General features: G+C 37.5%; 1 protein-coding gene across 1 annotated transcript in view; it reads right to left on the bottom strand.

Moving 5' to 3' along the window:
• BCKDHB (branched chain keto acid dehydrogenase E1 subunit beta) overlaps positions 1–21,113 on the bottom strand; it is a 163,125-nt gene that overhangs the window by 121,855 nt on the left and 20,157 nt on the right. The window contains exons 4-6 of the mRNA XM_081140032.1: positions 6,230–6,363; positions 5,838–5,993; positions 3,401–3,509 (exon numbers count right to left, since the gene is read on the bottom strand). Of these exons, the coding sequence (XP_080996158.1) occupies positions 3,401–3,509; positions 5,838–5,993; positions 6,230–6,363 (399 nt within the window). The remainder of the gene's footprint in view (positions 1–3,400; positions 3,510–5,837; positions 5,994–6,229; positions 6,364–21,113) is intronic.

The following is a 21,113-nucleotide window of genomic DNA, read 5'->3' as shown; positions in this document are numbered from 1 at the left end:
AAAATGCACTCACTTGTTCCTTAGGTGTATTTACTCATTCCCTTCCACAAGCAAAGTCTCTTCCGTATTTTCCTTCTCTTTATTTCTCTAGACTATATTCTGGTCATTTCTTTGGCCTTATCTTCTAGTTTACTAATTCTTACTTTATCTGTTTAAAATTTCTGGTTAAACTATCAGAGATTTTTTTTTTCTTTCACTTATATTTTTCTTTTATAGACAGAAGAGCGCTGGTACTCTGCCAACTGAGGAGCCACCACACAGCCCTGGACCAGCAATTTGAATATTTGTGTGAGAGAAATAAATTTCCATTATTTATGGAAATAAATAATGGGGTAAGCCTAAGTAATATATCTAACTGTTTTGAAATTGTCTTATTCATGAATATCTCTATTTATTCTATCATTCCAGGGACTTAAATGCATCAATTTTATGAACATTTCCTTAGACTACTCAAAAGTTCTCTTTACTTATACTCAACTATTTTCCATCTAGTTAACATTACTGGATAATTATGAGCTAATATGTAATGAACACCACTCCCAATTATTTTTACAAAGAATGGTCAGCCTGGTATTTATAATATAATATATATCTATATTTATTACTCTATGAACCTTCACAATATCAACTCTTTTTTTTTAAATCTAAACGTAAAGGTCCATATCTTTAATCCACTTTGTTTTGACTGTTCCCAAATATATGCTGGAAATTCAAGAAGAAAGAATGTAAGTAAAATGTCCACTAAATGATTATTTATGGATACCAAAAGCCTTTCCATTGCCACCACTTAGAAATCGTCAGACTACTCTGGTCATTGAAATGAAAGCACCTTTTTTTTTAGATCCACTTGATCATCAATTCAGACATGTCTTCTACAAGGTCCCTCAGATACCTGAATCAAAATGTTCCATTTCTTTTCATGTCATTCCAAACAAGTGGAAGTTTGGCATTTACTTCACCAGTATGACACAGACCTGAGAGATTAACAGAGAGCTAGAGAAGAGATGGCTGTATGTAGGCAGCAACTGAAGAATCAGTCAGACCAGTCAGAGCTCCCCTCTACCCCCCCCCAAAAAAAGCAGAAACCAGAATATGTTCAGCTGCAAGATACTGATTCTAACCAGAGGCCAAATCAAAGAAAGCCATGGCTTAAAAGCATCCCAAATTCTGTATAAGAACCAATAATAAAATAAAGTAAATGGAAATAAGCAACTTCAATTATTGCTTCAGAACTGACCTTAAGCAGTGATTCTCAAAATTTAGTATGAGTCAGAATTACCAGGAGAGCTAACACAGAGGCAAGTGGGCCTTCCTCCCAGAGGTTCTAATTCAGTAGGTCTTGAAGGAAGACTGACAATTTTCATTTCTAATTTCTAAATTGAATCTCATGCTGCTGGCCCTGTGATCAACTTTGATAACCTCCTAGAGAACATTCATATGAAGACTTTGGTGGCTAACTCTTTTTCCTTTCTTCTGCAGAGAAGCTCTCTAGTTGTGGAAAAGCTAGCACCTTTTTGGTCTTTATAGAGACACTGGGGGTCCAGAAAAGATTCACAGTGAGAGTCTTTGAAATAGCACATAATCAATCATGGGAAAACTTCTGAAAAACTTCTGAACCATGATCCTCATCAGAGACTTTCATCTTCCCCCAACCAAGCCTATAGCAAATTTCTCAAGCTCATTAGCTTAGCTGGAATCCTATAACATTAAACATTTCCCTTACCAATCCTGACTTCAAAATTTCAACAAAGTGAATATTATTTTTCCAAATGTTTCCAATGTAGTCTCCATTTATTAAATACTGAAAAAATATGCATTAATTGATTAGCTATAACAGCTGGTTGGCCTTACAAATATAATTCCCATAAGGGTATCCAAACTATTAGAAATGAAATAGCTACTCAGTATATACATACCATCAATGCTTTCTATTTGCCTCAAAATTTTAAATTCTTACATTATTTTTTATCCCATAATAGGATACAGATCACAATACAGTTCCTAAAAAAATATAGAGATTCAATTTAAAATATATTTAAATTAAGAGCAACTGGAACTCTGATAAATTTCTAATGAAAGTGTAAAATGGCTCAATCACTTTGAAAAACTCTTTGAAAACTCTTCAGCAGGTTCTTTAAAGCTTTGAAAAACTCTCTTTGAAAAATTCTCTTCAGCAGGTTCTTTAAAGCTAAATCTACATCTACCTTGTGACACACTGACTCCATTCCTGGATAATTATTACCCAAAAGAAATAAAAGCATATTCACAAAAGCATATGTACAAAAATGTCCCATGCTTAACTCAAACTCTGAGACTTGAGACAGGCTACACACACACAATGTCCCTAGCAACCTTGTACAAAATAGGCAAAATCTGACAAACTGTGATCTATTCATTCAATGGAATGCTACTTAGCAATGAAAAAGGAATAAACTACTGATATAAGCACCAACCTGAATGAATTTCAAAAACATTATGTTGAGCAAAAGAAGCCAAACACAGAGAACATACACAGTGTGATTCCATTTATATAAAGCCCCCAAATGTGCAACTAATCTAGCGTAATAGCAATCAGAAAGTGGCTAAGTTTGGGACAGGGAGAATGGATTGGCAGGGAAGATGAATGGATTCATCATTCCTGGAGTGATGAAAATGTTCTATGACTTGTTTTGCACAGTGGTTACATGGATGTATAAGACTGTCAAAAATTGATCAAATTGAACACTTAATATCTAAGCATTTTATTGTATGTAAATCACATTGCAATAAAACAAAATATTTTTAATCTTAACTAGTCAAAGAAAATAATTCTTTGCCAAAGCCATGTTTCCTGAATTCAACATATACTTTAGACAAAGCAAATTATTTGATGTCAAAATTCCGATTTCAACTGATAAATAAACAGTCACAGATGAATGTTTACAGAATCATGATTTTAAGCTAAAAGGAGGGTGACTGAACACCACAGTTTTCCTTAGACCGTCATCCCAATGTGGTCCTGATGACACAGCAATAGTGCCTCCTTCACTACCAAAAGTGTTCTAATTTAGATGAAGACCTATATAGACACTTCAGCTATAAGGGCATTTAATGTCATTTAGTACAATGAGCTCATTCACTTTTTCATTCAACCCATATTTACTAAGCATCTACTACGTAAATGACCATAGTCCCTACGTTCTCAAATAATTCACATTGCTTCTTTTTTCCACAATCAAAATATAAAATGGCTAGATGGATTTTCCCTAAACTTAACATAAAATATACACCTGAGAACAAACTAAATATGGAACAAATCAGAATTTTTTCTACAAAGTAAATATAAACCAAAGTCACAAGTAAAAAAATAAAAACAAAAATATAAGGATATTCACAAATATAAAATAAAGAAAACCTTTACCTGCTGCCCTGTAAAGTATTTTAGGTTCAAAAAATATACACGGATTCTTATCCTCTATGCATGACAAAAGAAGTCCCTTGGCCTGGAAAGGGCTTCTGGGCACAGCCACCTGCAGAAACAGATTTATTTAAAGACAGTTTTAGTAAAAATATATCCTAGGAAACTCACTTTATAAGAAGGGTTGATATTTAAGTAACCAATTGTTACTATTTAAAAACAGAAATCTGGCATTTTTAGCACAATGAGAATTTTTTATAAAAATTTACAGACTGTCCCAAAATATTCCACTTGTTCAACATTTATTAGCTGTCTATCATATTCTGGTGACTAAAACTGCTCTTCTCTTATAAACTTGCACATACATAAAAAATAACAGGGTTGCCCGGCCGGGTGTGGCGCAGCGGTTGAGCGTCGACCTAGGATCCAGGCGAACGGGGTTCGATTCCCTGTCAGGGCACATGCCCTGGTTGCCGGCTCAATCAATGACTCTCTCATCATTGATGTTTCTATCTCTCTCTCTCCCTCTCCTTTCCTCTCTCTGAAGTCAATAAAGATATATTAAAAAAATAATAATAACAGGGTTATGCAAAGAGCATTCATCAAAACAAAAAAGTAAAGTTCTCAATATCTTTCTGTATTTATCTATAAAGAAATATTTTCTACTAATATTCTACTGCTAATTTCAAAGGGTGTGCAACACTCTTCTCCAATTTTAAATATCAAAATCTCCTCTTCCATGAAAAACATGGTCTGCATTTCCTATGTGAAAAAGTAATCCACTGAAATTTATGATCAGGCACTGTAATGTCCAGTTATTGCAAAGCTTAAGAAAAGTGTGGATACTGCACACTTCCAGTCGACATGAAAGGGCTCCAGGGTCTTCTTGAGAATGAGGGTGATCATAAGGAAGATAATAATGACAGCAACTAGCACATGTGTTAACTGGGCTAAGAACTCTATGGGGACTAATTCATATGCTGTTCATAGCAACCCCACAAGGTAGCTATTATTATTTTCCCCAATTTAGAAATGCAGACTAAAGCTAAAAAAGAGATCAAATAGCTTGTCCAAGGTTATGTCTCTTGCTAGACCAGGGTTCTCGCCCAGTTCTGACTAGGACCACAGCTCAAGCTCTTAACTTCTACACCATTTTGCCTCAAATCACAAACTTGGGTGTAATTTTTAATGATTGTTAAATAAATGCATAAAGACAAGAGTTACATAGAAAGAGTTACCATTAAAACGAACCTGAATTTATCACAAAAGCTTAACTAAGCTCCCTTGAAACAAGCTGTATTTGGCTTTCAAAATCATTTTCATACCATTTTTATTGAAGGACACTATTTCATTTTCTGTAAATAGAATGCTGAACACATTGCTTAGCACAACACAATGTCTTTCTCTTGTATTACTACTTATATTTTCTTCATCTGCTTTATTCATGTATTTATTTTTAGCATTTTGTACTATATGTACATTTTCATTTGGGATTAAAAAAGAGAAAGAGGAGGGGAGTAGAGAAAGTAGAGGACTGAGAAGAAAGATCTGTTCTTAAAAATACTGGGTAACATAAACATTAAATGTAAATCAATGTTCAGCTAAGCACAAAAATAACTGTTGCATCAAATGTGGCTTCTGTCTCAACTTACTACTCCCAGTTTACATTGAAAAATTATGCAACCTGTACACTACTGAGAAAACTTAATGACTTTGCTCTAGTAGAAAGAAAAACAAATAAAAATAAAACATAAATACATGTTCACAACCAGTTCATGTTATCAAAAAACAGACACACAGCCCTGGGTGGACATATCTATGAATTTTTATAATTATTCCCTAGAAAACTCTTCAGTAATAGAACTAGAAAAGAAGATAATATAAAAAAAATTAAGACTTAATATATGCAAAATGTTTTTAGTAAAAGACCTAACTTATTACAGAAACCAAAGACTGTTGTGAAAGGCTATAAAAGAAAGATTCTTGAAAGTTAATTGTTTGAGCAAATACTACCTTACCTGGACTGAAAAGCACACCTAGGTAACAAAGTCTTTTTTTAGTTTCTTTAAAAAGAAACAAACTAAAAGCAAAAGTCTTATCCCTCTATGAATTAAACAGTAGATTTATTAATTTACCCCAGAATCTGTTAAGGTAAAAAGAAACAGAGCTTTGAAAGAGAGGAAAAATAAACCATGCTCTCAGTCTTATTCTTGGAAGCCGGAAATTAATGTCAGGGTCAAGCCAGGTGCTGCTTCAAAAAAAATATTCTACAAACCTGAGCAATGGATTAGTGGATCTAAAACAAAATACTAAGCTCTCTTTTAAAAAAGTTTATGTAAATTCCAAAAATCCTGTTTGCTTTCCTCTAGATAAGCGTATTAGTTAATATTAACCAAATGAACCAAAATGGAAACATCAAAAAGTGCATAAATGAGGATACCTTGATTCCTGGGCAGTGGGCAAAAAAAGCTTCAGGACTCTGAGAATGATAGAGAGCCCCGTGGCCAACACAGCCCCAAGGGGAACGGATGGTGAGGCTTCCACAATTAAAAAGATCCCCAGAGCGATATCGATACTTGGCGGCTTCATTAACAATCTGAGGAGGGCAAAGAGAGAGACATGTCACAATGAGTCCTTCATTCCCTTCCATTTTCTTCAACCATTTTATTAGATCTTTAAATATATGCCCATAACAACATAACTTGCAATGCACTGGCTCAAAAATAATAAAAAGTTCCTATGATAGGGGGTAGGAGAGTGGAGGCAAGACTTCAATACTTCACAGACTTAACCTTAAAAATGATCAATTACAGTAAAATGCAATCTTCCTACCTGATCAAAAGCAGGGTAAATATAATCTGCAAACTGAATTTCTGCAATGGCAGTGGCACCAGTGACTGCAATTCCAATCCCAAATCCAACAATTCCTTGTTCACACAATGGGGTATTAAAAACTCTATCTTTTCCTAAAAAAAAAAGAAAGTAAAGTCATCCTACTATGAAATGAGAAGAATGTCATGCAGAGTACAACTGAAAAAGTCAATGAGCTGGTAATGGTGAGATGGAGGAAAAAAGCATAGGACAGGTGAAGGAAATAGAAAATAGTATGATGGCTGACTTAAATGCAAACAATAATTATATTAACTGTAAGTAATCTAAATGTTACAATTCAAAGACAGATTGTCACACTGGGATTTAAAAAAAAAAACCCAACTACTTAAAACAAAATAAACAATAAAGATATCAGAAAGTTGTAAGTAAAAGAAAGAAAAAAATATACAATGAAAAACCAATCCAAAGAAACTTGTCACTACATTAATAGCTGACAAAGTAGACTTTAAAGGAAAAGGCATTGCCAGAGATAAAGAGGGAAAATTCATTCTTTGAAGGGTTCAATTCACAAGGAAGACATAATTTAAACTCATAACAACATGGGCTCCAAATAAATAGGAAAAAACACAGAATTAAAAGAAGAAATGGATAAATTCCCAATATAGTGGGAAATTTTAACATACCAATCTCAGTAACTGACAGAGCACACCAAAATAAAAAAATAAAAACTATGTAAGATTTGAACACCATTAATAAACATGACTAAATTGATAGCTACTACACCTCACAGCTAGGAATACAAATCAGGTGAACAGAGAACACTGGCATTAATTAACTATAGACTGGGTTATAAATCTAATCTCAATGATTTTTGAAGAATTAAAATCATACAGAGTATATTCTCTGACCATGGTGGAATTAAGCTAAAATTAACAAAAAGATAACTAGAAAATCCTTATGTTAGAAAAAAATTTTGAATATATGTCTAAGTGACTCATGATTCAAGTAAGAAATTATACTAAAAATTAGAGAGTATTTTGACCTAAATGATAATGAAAACTCTACATATCCCAACTTATTGAGGTTCTAATTTTAATAATGACAGAGTAACCCTCCTACATCTAATGATTATAAACTCTGAACAAAATATAACAAACAACTACTTAAAGGCATTGGAGAGGCTAAACAAAAAGGCCTAAACTGAAAGAGATTGGACACTTGGAGGAAATGAATCACCATGGAGGAACACGACATTTATAAGGCAAATCCTCTGAGAAGACTCCCCAGTCTCTGTGACATGAGACAGCTAGAATTCAGACAGACAGACAGTCTTATTGGCCTGAGGTGTCAGAGAATGGAGCCTGGAGCTGCTAGTGGCTAGAAATTGAGAAACTAAGCTCCTAAAAGAAAGGCAAAATCTGTGCATTGACTCTGTTCAAATATTCGGTTTACCTCTGTTCCTAATAAACAAACAAACACCTCAGGCTTTCCAGTGAAACCACAAGGCATAATGTTATTAGCATATAACTAAATTCTCATCTGAAATCTTTCCACCTCTCAACCAATATCAGCATTTCATGAAAAATTCTAATTTAAGGGTCCTCGATGAATGGACACTGCAATAGCCACAGTCCGGCCAGCTGACCTAAAGTTTGAGGACAGATCTGGGATGCATATTTCAGTTCCATAATCCAGGGGTACCAGTTCTTCTTGGCACGTAGAATTTACTTTCAGCTCAATCAGTCCTTTTCAATATGAACCACGAATAGGGCAGGTGCTAGGAAATGCCAACTAGACACATCCTACAGTTTGCACTCCAAAAGCAGCTGCAAAAACTTAAAGCATGATTCATACTCATCACGATCTGTGACTACCTTCTGACTGTGACCTCTATCCCTCATCAGTTCCCTATTTGACTGTGAGTTGCTTGATAACTTCTGGAAATTTATGATTCCATTGAATGAAGAACAATTCACTGGTAGAAAATGAACACATATTCCAGCTGCCACCTTGGCATCCATACCCATGGAATACCTGAACCAGAGGAAGTGTTCTTATTTATTCCTTGCTGCTTCTAGTTCCCTGGATTCAGATATTTTTCATCTCAGTAAATATAGAATTTTGCTGCTAGAAAGCAGAAGAATTGAGTTTCTCAGAATTCTTACTCCAAAAGATGCTTAGCTTGAGGAAATAACTTCTCTCTTCATGTTTCTATGATCTAGAAAAGCTGCTTCAACATGAATTAAATATTAAAAATCTGTTTCTAGTTTCTCTCAAACAGGTAATGATTGAGGGTAAGAGCACACATAGAATGTATAATACTGATGACTTCCTCTGTTACAATGCAATTAACCTGATGTAAAGTTCATACACACAGTACCCAATGGTAAATTAATGATACATACAGTGATTGCACTAATAGCCAAGACAGATATGGGTTCAAGTGCCATCTCCACAAATTACTAAACTCCTAAGGCTCACTTTCTATCTGTATCAGAAGAATTATGATACTGAAAAGACTAAAAATTCATACTTATTCAAACACAAAGTACCCAATACTGTGTGGACACTATTCTAGATGCAGAGGATACAGAAGAAAGAAAAAAAAAAAATCCTATCCTTATGGAACTTACATTCCACTCAGGAAAAAGATAAAAACAAAATAAATTAGTAAAATAGAGAGTGTGTTAAATGATGTCAGGTGCTATGGAGAATAGTAAAGCAGAGATTAGGTGACTAGGGGAGCAGGTGGGGCTACTGTGATTTTAAATAGGAAGATGGGGAAACACCCACTGAGATGTGACATTTAAAGGAAGAGTTGAAGGAAGCGAGGAAGTGTACCATGCATACAGGCAAGGGAATATATGTTCCAGGCAGAGGGACCAGCTAGTGCAAAGGTCCTGGGGTATGAACATGTTAAGCACATCAGGGGAAAGACAAACAGTTCAGAATATCTGGTCTGGGGTAAGAGAAACAGTGATAGGAGACAAAGTTGAAGAACTAAGAGGAAGGGATGGGGAGATGGCACAGATCGGACAAGGCCTTGTAGGTCACTGTAAGCACTCTGAGGTTTACTGTGAGAATGAGTCAAGTAGGTGACTTGACAGGAAGCCAATAAGCAAAATCATGCCCTTCTCTGAAATTGCATTTCAACAGGATCCCTCTGGCTGCTATTTGATGAACAGCCTATAAATAGGCAAGAGTGGACACAGCAAGATTGATTACAGGATACCGCAATAATCCCAGTAAGAGATGATGAATCATAGTAGCATAAAAGGTGTGAGGCTTTGGACATAGTCTAAAGATAGTCAAAAGGATTTGCCAATGAAATGGATGTGGAGTATGAGTCAAAGAAACGCTAAAGATGATTCAAAGGCTTTTGCCCTGAGCAACTTGAAGGAGACAGTTGCCATTAACTAAAAAAGGGAAAACCACAAAGAAGTGTGTTGAGATACCAGGAGTTCAGTTTTGAAGATATTAAGTTTGAGATGCCTTCAGACATTAAGATAAAGCTATTAATTTGACTTTGATATGTGAAAGTCTTACGCATAGAGACGGCATTAAAAAACATGGGACTAGGTGAGGTTAAATGAGTACATAGAGAAAAAATCCAATGTTACAAAGACAAGAGGTGAGAAATAAATCAGCAATATTGAGAAGAAGAAAAAAGCCAAAGAGTTTGCAGGAAAACTAGGAAAATGTGCTGGCCTAGAAGCCAAATGAAGAAAGTATTTCTAAGAGGGAGTGCAATGGAGTTGTGCTGTATGCTACCAATAGAAAGTGAGATGACGGCTGAAAATGTGATAACTGGTGACCTTAACATAACACTGTCTGCAAAGTAGGAGGGAGGGAGAAAACAAAAGCCCATTTCATGAGGGAGTGGAAGTAAGCGACACTCAAAAATAAAAAAACACACACAGAAATCCATTTCAATCAGCCAGTGTGGACAGTGTGGCTCAGTTGGCTGAGTGTCATCCCATGTACCAGGAGGTCTCCAGTTCCATTCCCAGTCAGGACACATGCCAGGGTTGCAGGTTCAATCCCCTGTAGGAAGGATGCAGGAAGCAACTGATCAATGACTCTCTCTCATTGATGATGTTTCTATCTCCCTATCCCTCCCTCCCTGTCTCTGAAATCAATAAAAAGATATTTTAAAAAAAACAAACCATTTCAATCAAACTGATATTTACTGTCTTTTAAAAAGAGAACCACAGTTCTGTCACGGTAGATGACCTCTTTGGCTCGTCTTTCATTGAAATCAAATTGACAAGGTTATTGATGTGATTTTAAAAATTTCTTAAGTGAAGCTATCTATAAAACTTACTAAGAGATTAGTTGGAGTTTAGAGAAATGTGCACTAAAAATGTAATCTTTAAATAAATGTACATATAGGTGATACTAAAAAATGATTCCAAAAAAATGAAAAGTATTTCTGAATAAACCTGCAATGACTTCACTTTGCTTAAACATAACCAAAGTTGTCTTTCCAGAAAGTCAAAAGAAATATTTTCATCATCCTTATACCAGCTGGAATTTAAGGGCAAGCCATCTAAATATTTTTTAATCCTCTTTTATTTATATGGAAATGAGATGTTTCCTAAAACGTATCTGTACCAAGTACCTACGTCAACCAAAGCCCAAAGCACACAAATTCCTCCAGCTAATTCCTAACTATAAGTGAAAACAGCACGCCAACATCATCTAAAACCCATGTGCGTCATTCACCAAGGAGGACATTACCAAGCTGTCAATTTAAATTAACCTGCCTAGCTTTATAAATAGCCTAAACTTCCCTATCTAAATAGCTTGTTGCCCTTTTCTCAGAAGCAAAGGGAACAACATGACAAAGTATGAAAAATAAATGAGCTCTCCCCTTTGTAAACAGGAAAAATTTAACAGTAAACCAATTCTAAGTCCCAATTGAAGAGCTATTAATAAAATAAAGCTCAAATGAATAAAAAAAACTGTTTTAACCAGAAAATAAACATCATTCACTAACTGTATCTGCTCTTTTTAGAATAGCTGTGAGTCTCACTGATATATGAACAAATTCAAGGCCCACGTATAGGCAGAGCTAAACACAAATACCATAACTATAATTCTTAAATAGTCCTAAAAGTAACAGAGTCTAAAGGCCCCAAATTATTGATGCTTGGCCAAAAAGAAAACAAGTTAGTTTTGAAAATTCAATTGTATCATTCTGTTCTAAATTTGAAATGTTTTATAATATTTATAACTTATAGTACTATAATTTCTTACGCTGGAGTTAGATGATTCTTCCTCTAAATTCAATTACAACCAACAAATCCTATGCATCACTTCCATAGACTCATTACTGGAACTTTTCCAGCTCACACTCCAATGAGTAACTAAAGCAGAATCAGAAAACACATCAATGGAATTTATCAAAAGGCAGAAAATAACTGGTACAGATCATTAATCTGGCTAGTGCATCCATTCATAAGATCTAACTAATAACCACTGTGTGAGTAAGCACAGCTGTCCACCATATGAAGCTCAGGTAAAATATGGGTGAATTCATATCTGTGTGTATATGTATACTTATACACGTCATCCAAGCGATGCTTAACAAGCTTCTCATAAACAGCATAATATAATAGTGACATCTCACAATCAGGATATATTCAGCTCACTGAAATATCTAAGACATAATCAAATACAAAGAAGTTAAAATAAAAAGATTTCTGAACAATCAAAAGAGATATGACAAAGTTGATAGACTATACTTAGAAGAGGTCCCTTAATGCCTCACTCACAGCAGCATTAGCAAATTCCATTAGAAGTTATTCACTGATTCACAATACTCTTACTGTGACACTTAAATGAATCATCACTTTATTTTCACTAAATCAAGACAACCAGCTTCCCATTCTTCCATTCATTCAATCAATTTCTGTGTCTGGGATTAATATGGGCATCGTGGGAGGTATGAAGATGAATTTTATATGTAAGTAAAATATGGGACAGAATAAATATAATGAGTTATAGATGTAGCACTATATGGAAATGGACAAGAACAAGTGAGAGGAAAGGGAGGATGTTCTGAGGGGCAGAAGCTGTAAGAAAAACAGAAAGGCAGGGAAGCTTTGGTGCAACCAGTGAGTAGTGTGGATGAAGCACAAAAGATGGGGTTAAAAACTAAAGTTGGAAAGAAAAGTGAAAGCCAGTTCACCTAAGATCTTAAATGCTAAGAAAACTGAACTTTACTATTAAACATGGGGAAGGTTTTAAACAAGTAAGTACTGTGATCAGGAGCTGTATTCCAAGAAAATTAATCTCAGATGCATAGTGCGAACTAGAGTAAGAAGGAGTGAGAACAAAGACTCTTTTCACAAATATGATAATCATTCAGGACAAAAGCATTGAGGACATGAACTATAATAGTGACAGTAGGAACAGCAGTGAGAGAAACCCCAAGGTAAATCCAAAAGAACTTGACAACTCTGAAGTTTTAAGTCTGAGTTGTCTTGCGCATCCATAAGTAGGATCGAACAGTCAGAAAGGGCTTTGAAAGCCACCATACATAACAAAATGCAAGGAAAACGGTTTCTACATGGATGTAAAACTAATACATATATGCAGAAGGATGAGTTCCACTTGAGATAAACTGGATATAGAAACGTTTTTAAATGTCAGATCCACTTTTAAACCAACGGTCAAGGGAAAAGCCAGAAGGTATCACAATGCATAGCATGAACCCTTTAGTCTGATCCAACCCAGGTAGCCAGCTAAAATGAGCAATGGTACAGAGTATAACCTAGTGTTTCAAAATCTTAAAAATGCGAGAGATTAAAGATGGTACTGGATTAAGTGGAAGCTACACTGATACTCTCCCAGGAACAAACTGGAATTATAACTAAAATATAGCAAAACCATCCTAAATAATCAAATGCAACTGAAGACGAGCTAGAGAGCACCCTTCTAACCAAGGAGGAAAAGTGGGAGACCACGTGGAGACTTGTAGGAAGTGCGAAGTCACAAGAAAGCTGTCTGGGCTCCCACAGGCAGCAGCTGAAGGTCCAGAGGGGTATCTCAGCTGTGGGGGGTTCCCACTGAGGACTCTGGGGCCTAAACCCCAGGATGGGTTTCCCAGCCAAGAGCACCAGAACTGAGAAAGGTGCCCACATAACATCTGGCTGTGAAAAGCAGCCAGATTTCTGTCTGCCAGGGAGACACAGCTGGAACTGCAGGCACCCTCTTAAAGAGCCAACGCATAAAGTTTCATGTGCAGCTACTCACCTCTGGCACCAGAAGAGGGAGGGCAGAGTAGACTGGAGCTGTGTGAGGAGAATCTAGGGTTGTGGGCTCTGGAGATAGAGCTCAGGGGGCATCCCTCTGTATTCCTGTGCCAAGTCATTCTCCCATACTGCAGAGGAAAACACCTTCCAAGTAGCTTTTGCCTGAGGGGGAAGCAATTGCCTCACCCTGTTGGAAAACCTCTCACCCTACCCCAAGGAGGTTCTACAGCCTGACGCTCATTAAGAGAATCAGATTAATCAGCCTGCAGGCAGAAGCAGACCTCAGAGTGCTTTGAGTCTTTGCCTGATTTGCTTCTGGACCCGGGCCTTGGAAAAACAGACTTTGGTGTGCAGCTTGGTCCAGTCCAATTGCACCCAGGCCCAAAAGAGGGACCTCAAGCCATGGGTTGTTGATAGCTCCAAACCAGGTACTCAAGGCCAGTCACAAATAGCATCTGACATTGGCCTGTACCAGAGATCCTCCAAAAACACTGAGAGTCCTAGCAGATCTACCTAATACATAGAAACAAACCCAAACAGGCAGTCAAAATAGGGAGACAAAAAAACAAGCCCCACATGAAAGAACAAGAAAAGTCTCCAGAAAAAGAGCTAAATGAAATGGAGATAAGCAATCTATCAGATATAGAGTTCAGAATACTGACTGTAAGGATTCTCAGCAGCATGAAAAAAGATATGGAAACTATGAAGAAAATTAAGAATGACATAGCAGAAATAAAGAATACATTGGAAGGAATACACAGCAGATCAGAGGAAGCTGAGGATCGAATCAGTGAATTAGAACACAGGGTAGAAAAAAAATCACTCAATCAGAGATCCAAAAAGAAAAAACAATTAAAAAATAGGAGGAGAGTCTAAGGGAGCTGTGGGACAACATGAAAGGTAACAATATTTGCCTCATAGGAATGCCAGAAGAGATCAAAAGTAAGGGAAGGTTAGAGAACCTGTTTGAGGAAATAATGGCAGAAAACTGCCCAAACCTGGTGAAAGAAAAAGTCACACGAGTTCAGGAGGCACAGAGAATTCCAAGCAAGAAGAATCCAAAGTACATGCCCAGACACATCATAATTAAAATGCCAAAAATTCAAGACAAAGAGAGAATATTAAAGGCAACAAGAGAAAAGCAATCTGTTACCTATAAAGGAGCTCCCATAAAGCTGTCAGCCTACTTCTCATCAGAAACTCTGCAGGCGAGAAGGGAATGGCATGAAGTCTTCAAGGTAATGCAAAACAAGGATCTGGAACTAAGACTACTCTATCCAGAAAGGCTGTCATTCAAGATGGTGAAATAAAGAGCTTCCCAGATTTAAAAAAAAAAAAGGGTAAAGGAGTTTATCACCACCAAACCAGCACTGCAGGAAATGTTAAAGGGACTGCTGTAATTAGAAGTAGAAATAGACGCATTTCAAGAAATGTAAAAGGGGCTGCTGTAATAATCAGAAGAAACAGAAAAACATAGGCATAAAGAATTAAAATGGCAATAAATAAGGACCTATCAATAATAACCTTAAGGACTTTAAGGGAGAGATCAACAGCAATACAGTCATAGTCATGGACTTTAACACCCCACTGACTTCACTGGATAGATCTTCTAAACAAAAAGTCAACACAGAAATGGTGACTAAATGGCACACTAGATCAGATGGATTTAATTGATATTTACAGAACATTTCACCCTAAAGCTGCAAAATATACATTCCTCTCAAGTGCACATAGGTCATGCTCAAAGACAGACCACATGTTAGGACACAAAACAAGTCTCTACAAGTTCAAGAAGAGTGAAATGATATCAAGCATCTCAGATCACAAGGGCATGAAACTAGAAATCAACTACAGTAAAAACACTCAAAAACATTCAAACACATGGAGGCTAAATAACATGTTATTAAACAATGAGTGAGTTACCAATAAGATCAAGAAAGAAATCAAAAACTTCTTGGAAACAAAGAAAATGAACACACAACAACCCAAAATCTATGGGGCACAGTGAAAGCAGTCCTAAGAGGGAAGTTCATAGCACTGCAGGTTACTTCAAAAAGCAAGAAAAATTTTTAATAAACTATCTAACACTACAACTTAAAGAATTTGAAAGCTCCCGTCTGGACCAGGGCTTTTGTTTGCTGGGAGTTTTTTTTTATCACTGCTTCAATTTTATCGGTTGTTATTAGCCTATTGAGGTTTTCTGATTCTTCCTGATTCAGTTTTACATGATCTCACTCATATGTGGAATCTAATAAACAGAATAGACTGAGGAACAAAATAGATCCAGAGACACAGAAGTGTGGAACAGACTTATGAATCTCAGTGGTAAGGTGGTGGTGGGGGAGTGGGTGGGGAGAGATTAATCAAAGGACTTATATGCATATATGCATAACCCATGGACACAGACAATAGTGTGGTGAAGGTGGGGGGGGGGGATGTGGGGTGGAGAGGATCAATGGGGGGAAAAAGGGGATATCTGTAATACTTTCAACAATAAAGATAAATTTTTTTAAAAAATTAAAGACATCCATATTCTATATGCTATTACAGGATAATCAGATTCCCTTGAAGCTTTAATCATCTAATCTATTTCTGACCCCGCTTTTCTATGAAAATGCTTCTATTTAGGTCAGCGAGTCACTAATGGCCTTCTAATTGCATACCTAGCAGAAACTTTTCAGTCTGTCTTTCACTCAGTGTTTAACTCCTGACAATTGCCCTAGGTCCTTTCCTCTCCATTTGCCTCAACTTCCAAAGAATCACAAAGCCTATCAGTTCTCCCTGATTGTCTATTTACCTCTTCCTGGCTCCACCTTTCCTCCACTGCCACGGTTTAAATTCTTCTTACCTTTCTGAAGAATAGAGTGGTTCTGAAACTGTGGTCCTTGGACCACCAGCAGCAACAAGACCTGAAAACTTGTTAGAAGTGAAAATTCTTGGCCCTCACCTTAGACCGACTGAATCAGATTCTTTGATTGAGCAAGCCTTCCAGGTGATTCTGATGGGTGCTCAAGTTTAAGAACCTCTAGACTCAACAATCATCTCCATCCTGGTCTCCCTGCCTTTAGTCTCACATGCCAGAGTTATGTTCTAAATTACCAATTTAATTATGTCATTTGCCACCTTCTATAACAGTATTCAAAATAGTATTTGGCCCAGCCGGGCGTGGCTCAGCGGTTGAGCGTCGACCTAGGATCCAGGTGATCGGGGTTCGATTCCCGGTCAGGGCACATGCCCAGGTTGCGGGCTCGATCAATGACTCTCTCACCACTGATGTTTCTAACTCTCTCTCTCCCTCCCTCTCCTTTCCTCTCTCGGAAATCAATAAAGATATATTTTAAAAAAAAAAAAAAGTATATGAACCCATTTTAAAGAGAAAAAAAATCAATACACTTCAAATGTTAAATTATTTGTATTGTTACTTGAATTTGTACAAACAAAATAGCTTTATAAAACTAGTAATAATCCCTTACATTTACCAAGCACATATATCAGTATAATCATTTTTTCCAAAGAGAACACAAAGCCAACATATTAAACAACTTTAATTAGAAATCAGGTTTTTCTGAAACTTAATCACAATGTCAGGTTTAATCATAGAAAGATGAAGTCTTAGGCCTGGTTCTGGTGTGAAACCTTGAAGAAGTTACGTATCTCCTTAGTGCCTCCCTTTCTACATCTACAAAATGGGATAAAAGAACCAGTGTCACAAGATTCTGAGGATTAGGGGAGTTAATACACATAAAGTTCCTAGAAGTGTGTTGGGCATGTAGAAAGCACTGTAAGAGTTTGCTGCTACTATTATCATTAACATCATTATTGTTACTAATATTATTATACTAACGTAGCAAATTCCTGTATACGTAAGCACAGTACTCACTGCTAATTATCCCCCATTATTCATTCTCTCTTGTACTATAAGTTTTAGCTGAGCACATATCCACACAGAATAAGGGCTACATTTCCCAGCACCCCCTTACCTCTAAATGGGTTAACATCTGCCCTCTCCATGAAGAATTAACTTACAGGATTCTGCCAGGTGATAGAAAAAAGTTGGAGATCTGAGGGCTTCTTAAATAGACTTTCAACAAATTCTCCTTATTCTAGAGCCCCAACCCTCTTCACCCCTATTCCCAGAGGTACTTGGTGTTGCCAACTCCTGATCCTTTGGGTAATTCTGTGACGTAAACCAGGGGTTCTTGGCTGACCCCCTGCCCATTCCAGGTTCTATTTTTCCAAGCCTAAGCCCTTTGCCTTCCAGCTTCCAGCACTTGGTTCATGTTGCCTCCAGTCCCATTCTCCCATCCTTGTGGATTTAAGCCTTTACAAAAAGAAAATCCCTTGACATTTTGGTGGAGTTTTTGGAGAAAAGTAGATGTGTATGTTCAATTGTCTCTTTTTCCACAAATCTCAGATGTCGTTTTTTATCAAAACTCTCAGTGCACAATTTAGTCCACCCCGTCATTTAAATTCTGGCCTAAATAAAAGAAGCAAAGTTACAGGCACTTCTTACATAGTTCTATGTTATTTCATTCTTACACTGTTATTTTACTTACCATGTAATTATGCTTTGGCCTATCAAGTGTACTGGGATTTCCTTAAAGGCAGGGACCACATCTTAAAAATTTTAGTACCTTCTAGAGCAGTTCTCAAAATTGGCTGCATATGTGAATCACCTGGGGACCTTCTAAAACTCCAACACCTGGACACACCCCAGACCAGTAACTCAGAGTCTCTGAGGGGAGACCTAAGCATCAGTACTGTAACATACAGGCAAGGGTGAAAAGCAGTGCTATGAAGTGAATCCTGGTGTCGCTGTCTAGAGACCTATTTCAAACACTTATCCTGCATATGTACACACACAACTGAAAGGCATCTATCTTCCCTTATAGTATCTCCAGCAAGCACCCAGGCCTAGTAAATTGGTCTCTGTTACAGGGAAAATAACCTGAGTAATCCCAGGACATACTAAAGAAGTGCCTTACCCCAAGATGAAGTTCAGGGATGTTTTTTCTGCCTGTCAGATTACACTTCAATATTAATCACCTACTTCCTGTGTCCACTGGTCAATGTGGCGATAGTTACAGTCAATGCCAGTCTTTCTCTATTGAGAGCACCTCAACCCATAGCTGACTTCATATCCCTTTGTCACTTGCAGCAGTTGGCCTAGCAGTCATATCACATGCTTAAATGGACCCAGGACTATTTTGAGTGGCCACCTTCCAGTTCTACAGAAACTATAAAAAATGACCCAAACAGAAACTGATGGAGTTGCCAGGCAGCAGAAACTCCAGAATATATATATGTAAGAGGAGCTTAAGAGAAGCACTCTAGTTGGAGACTAAAGCCAGATGGCTTGTCTTAATCTTACATTTTCATAGCTAGCCCATTGTTTTTATTTAGATATTATGGATGCATGAGGTGGTTTGGGGGAACTGATGAAAATTAAAGTTTCCTTGAGCACCAGATACCACAATGTTAAAAAAGGCAGGGTCCATAGATTCTCATGTCACTGTACCATTAATACAGGCCTCTTGATTTCCTTCTCCCCGCCCCCACACCCCTCACCTTTGGCTGTTCTCTAGAGGATGGACACCAGACCACTTAAGGCTGCACGCACAATGATGGCAAGAAGAGGACAGCCAAGGAGAAACAGTGACAAGTTGCTAAAGCCCTAAAGCTTCCACAAAAGGGACCCACAAGGGAAAAATAGATACCATGTGGTCTGGAAGGGAGAAAATACATCAAATGCTAACAATTGGACTTAATCTTTTAGCAGTCCACCAGAAATTAGGGAGGAAAGGTTCAAGCTGTTAAACAAAGGCCCTATTAGAGACTACAAATATAAAGTAGTATCAGAGGGTACCTGCGAAAACAATACAAAGCAGGAAATCCTGATATGTTAGACTCTCCTTCCCTCTGAAAGCCGTGGACCTATCTACAACTCTCAAAAAGAACACTGTCTGTCCTCTGATCCTGTAATTCCCTGGAACACAGGTTATTCTGAGAGAAATGGGATGTAGGGTGGAAATAAGTGACAGCAGTAGCAGCACTATACTACTATAAGAAAATTTAAACAGTGAAGGATAGTGCTATAACTCGGCTGTTGCTCCCTGAGGAAAATGAATATTGACAGCCAAGGATCACCTAGCCTAGAAAACACATTTTACTGAAATGTTACTTCACTGAAATTTTTAGGTGAAATGGGCACTAAAGCTTGAGTGGTGAGGTGCCCCAAGCCTGAAGAAATAGAGTGAACTAGATATGAGGGCAAATAAATGTAATTTGGCAAGAAGTGAATGAGGGAGACGCTTCATTGAGGCTATTTGGCTCAAATTCTGCTGACAAGTATCTGAATCAGGAGAGGCTGGGTAGGTTGGGGCACACAGTGGATCCTGGCTGCCCTCCTGATTTACTTTCAGCAGACTGCCTGGGGAGGTTGGGGCACACAGTGGATCCTGGCTGCCCTCCTAATTCACTTTCAGCAGACTGCCTGGATAGGTTGGGGCACACAGTGGATCCTGGCTGCCCTCCTGATTCACTTTCAGCAGATTGCCTGGATAGGTTGGGGCACACAGTGGATCCTGGCTGCCCTCCTGATTCACTTTCAGCAGATTGCCTGGATAGGTTGGGGCACACAGTGGATCCTGGCTGCCTCCTGATTCACTTTCAGCAGATTGCCTGGATAGGTTGGGGCACACAGTGGATCCTGGCTGCCCTCCTGATTCACTTTCAGCAGATTGCCTGGATAGGTTGGGGCACACAGTGGATCCTGGCTGCCCTCCTGATTCACTTTCAGCAGACTGCCAGGTGAATGAAGCCATTTAATCAAACAGAATTCATACAATAATTGTATTCCATGATACCTAACTTCTCTCTTTTTATATAAAGACTTAAACATTATGAGCAGAGTTGTAAATATATATATAACATATATATAATATATATAATAACTAAAAGCTGAATGGCCAAATGATCCATGGACATAAATTCCACAGACCCTTTACTTGACAAAAGAAAAGGTGCCTTCTTCAGGCAAATGACCCAGGTGACCTATTGGACTGAGGAATTTGTTAAAAATGCTGTGGAACTTTTTGTCTATTCTATCACTGTTAAATTTAGATTTAAATAGATGTAATGGATTTAAGACATTTAATGTATTCCTTTCTTTTTTTAAGAATTAATTTGTTCCTAAAGTGATATAAGTTTACTTTTGAGTTTTGAGGAAACCTCCTCTTTTTCAAGAACGAAATACTCAAATTCAGAGTCTATAGGATCTTGATTAATTAAGAATGTAATATTGTGTTTGTGTGTGTTTGTTTGTGGCTTAGAAACAACTATCTTTGTTTGTGCTGGACTCCAAGCCGGCAGACACCAGAAGAGGAAAAGATGAGGTTAAATGAACGACCTGCCCAGAAACTGAGATGAAGAGAAATCCTTTATTAGCAATGATGCTTGAAGGTCTGGGAGCCAAAACTACAGAAAAGGAATCTTTTGGCTAATTTAAGGTTGGCCAGATGCCACCCCTTCTAGCTGATGGCCAGAGGACCTCAGGGGGAGAGGGATGGCAGGATGCCACTGCAGAAGGTCAAGCACTTCATTGCTAAAGCTGCCTTTGGGTGTAG

This window comes from Miniopterus schreibersii (assembly GCF_964146895.1).
Source record: "Miniopterus schreibersii genome assembly, chromosome: 6".
NCBI lineage: Eukaryota > Metazoa > Chordata > Mammalia > Chiroptera > Miniopteridae > Miniopterus > Miniopterus schreibersii.
Note: the sequence above shows the minus strand (reverse complement) of the source record. Positions and strands in the feature narration are given on the sequence as shown.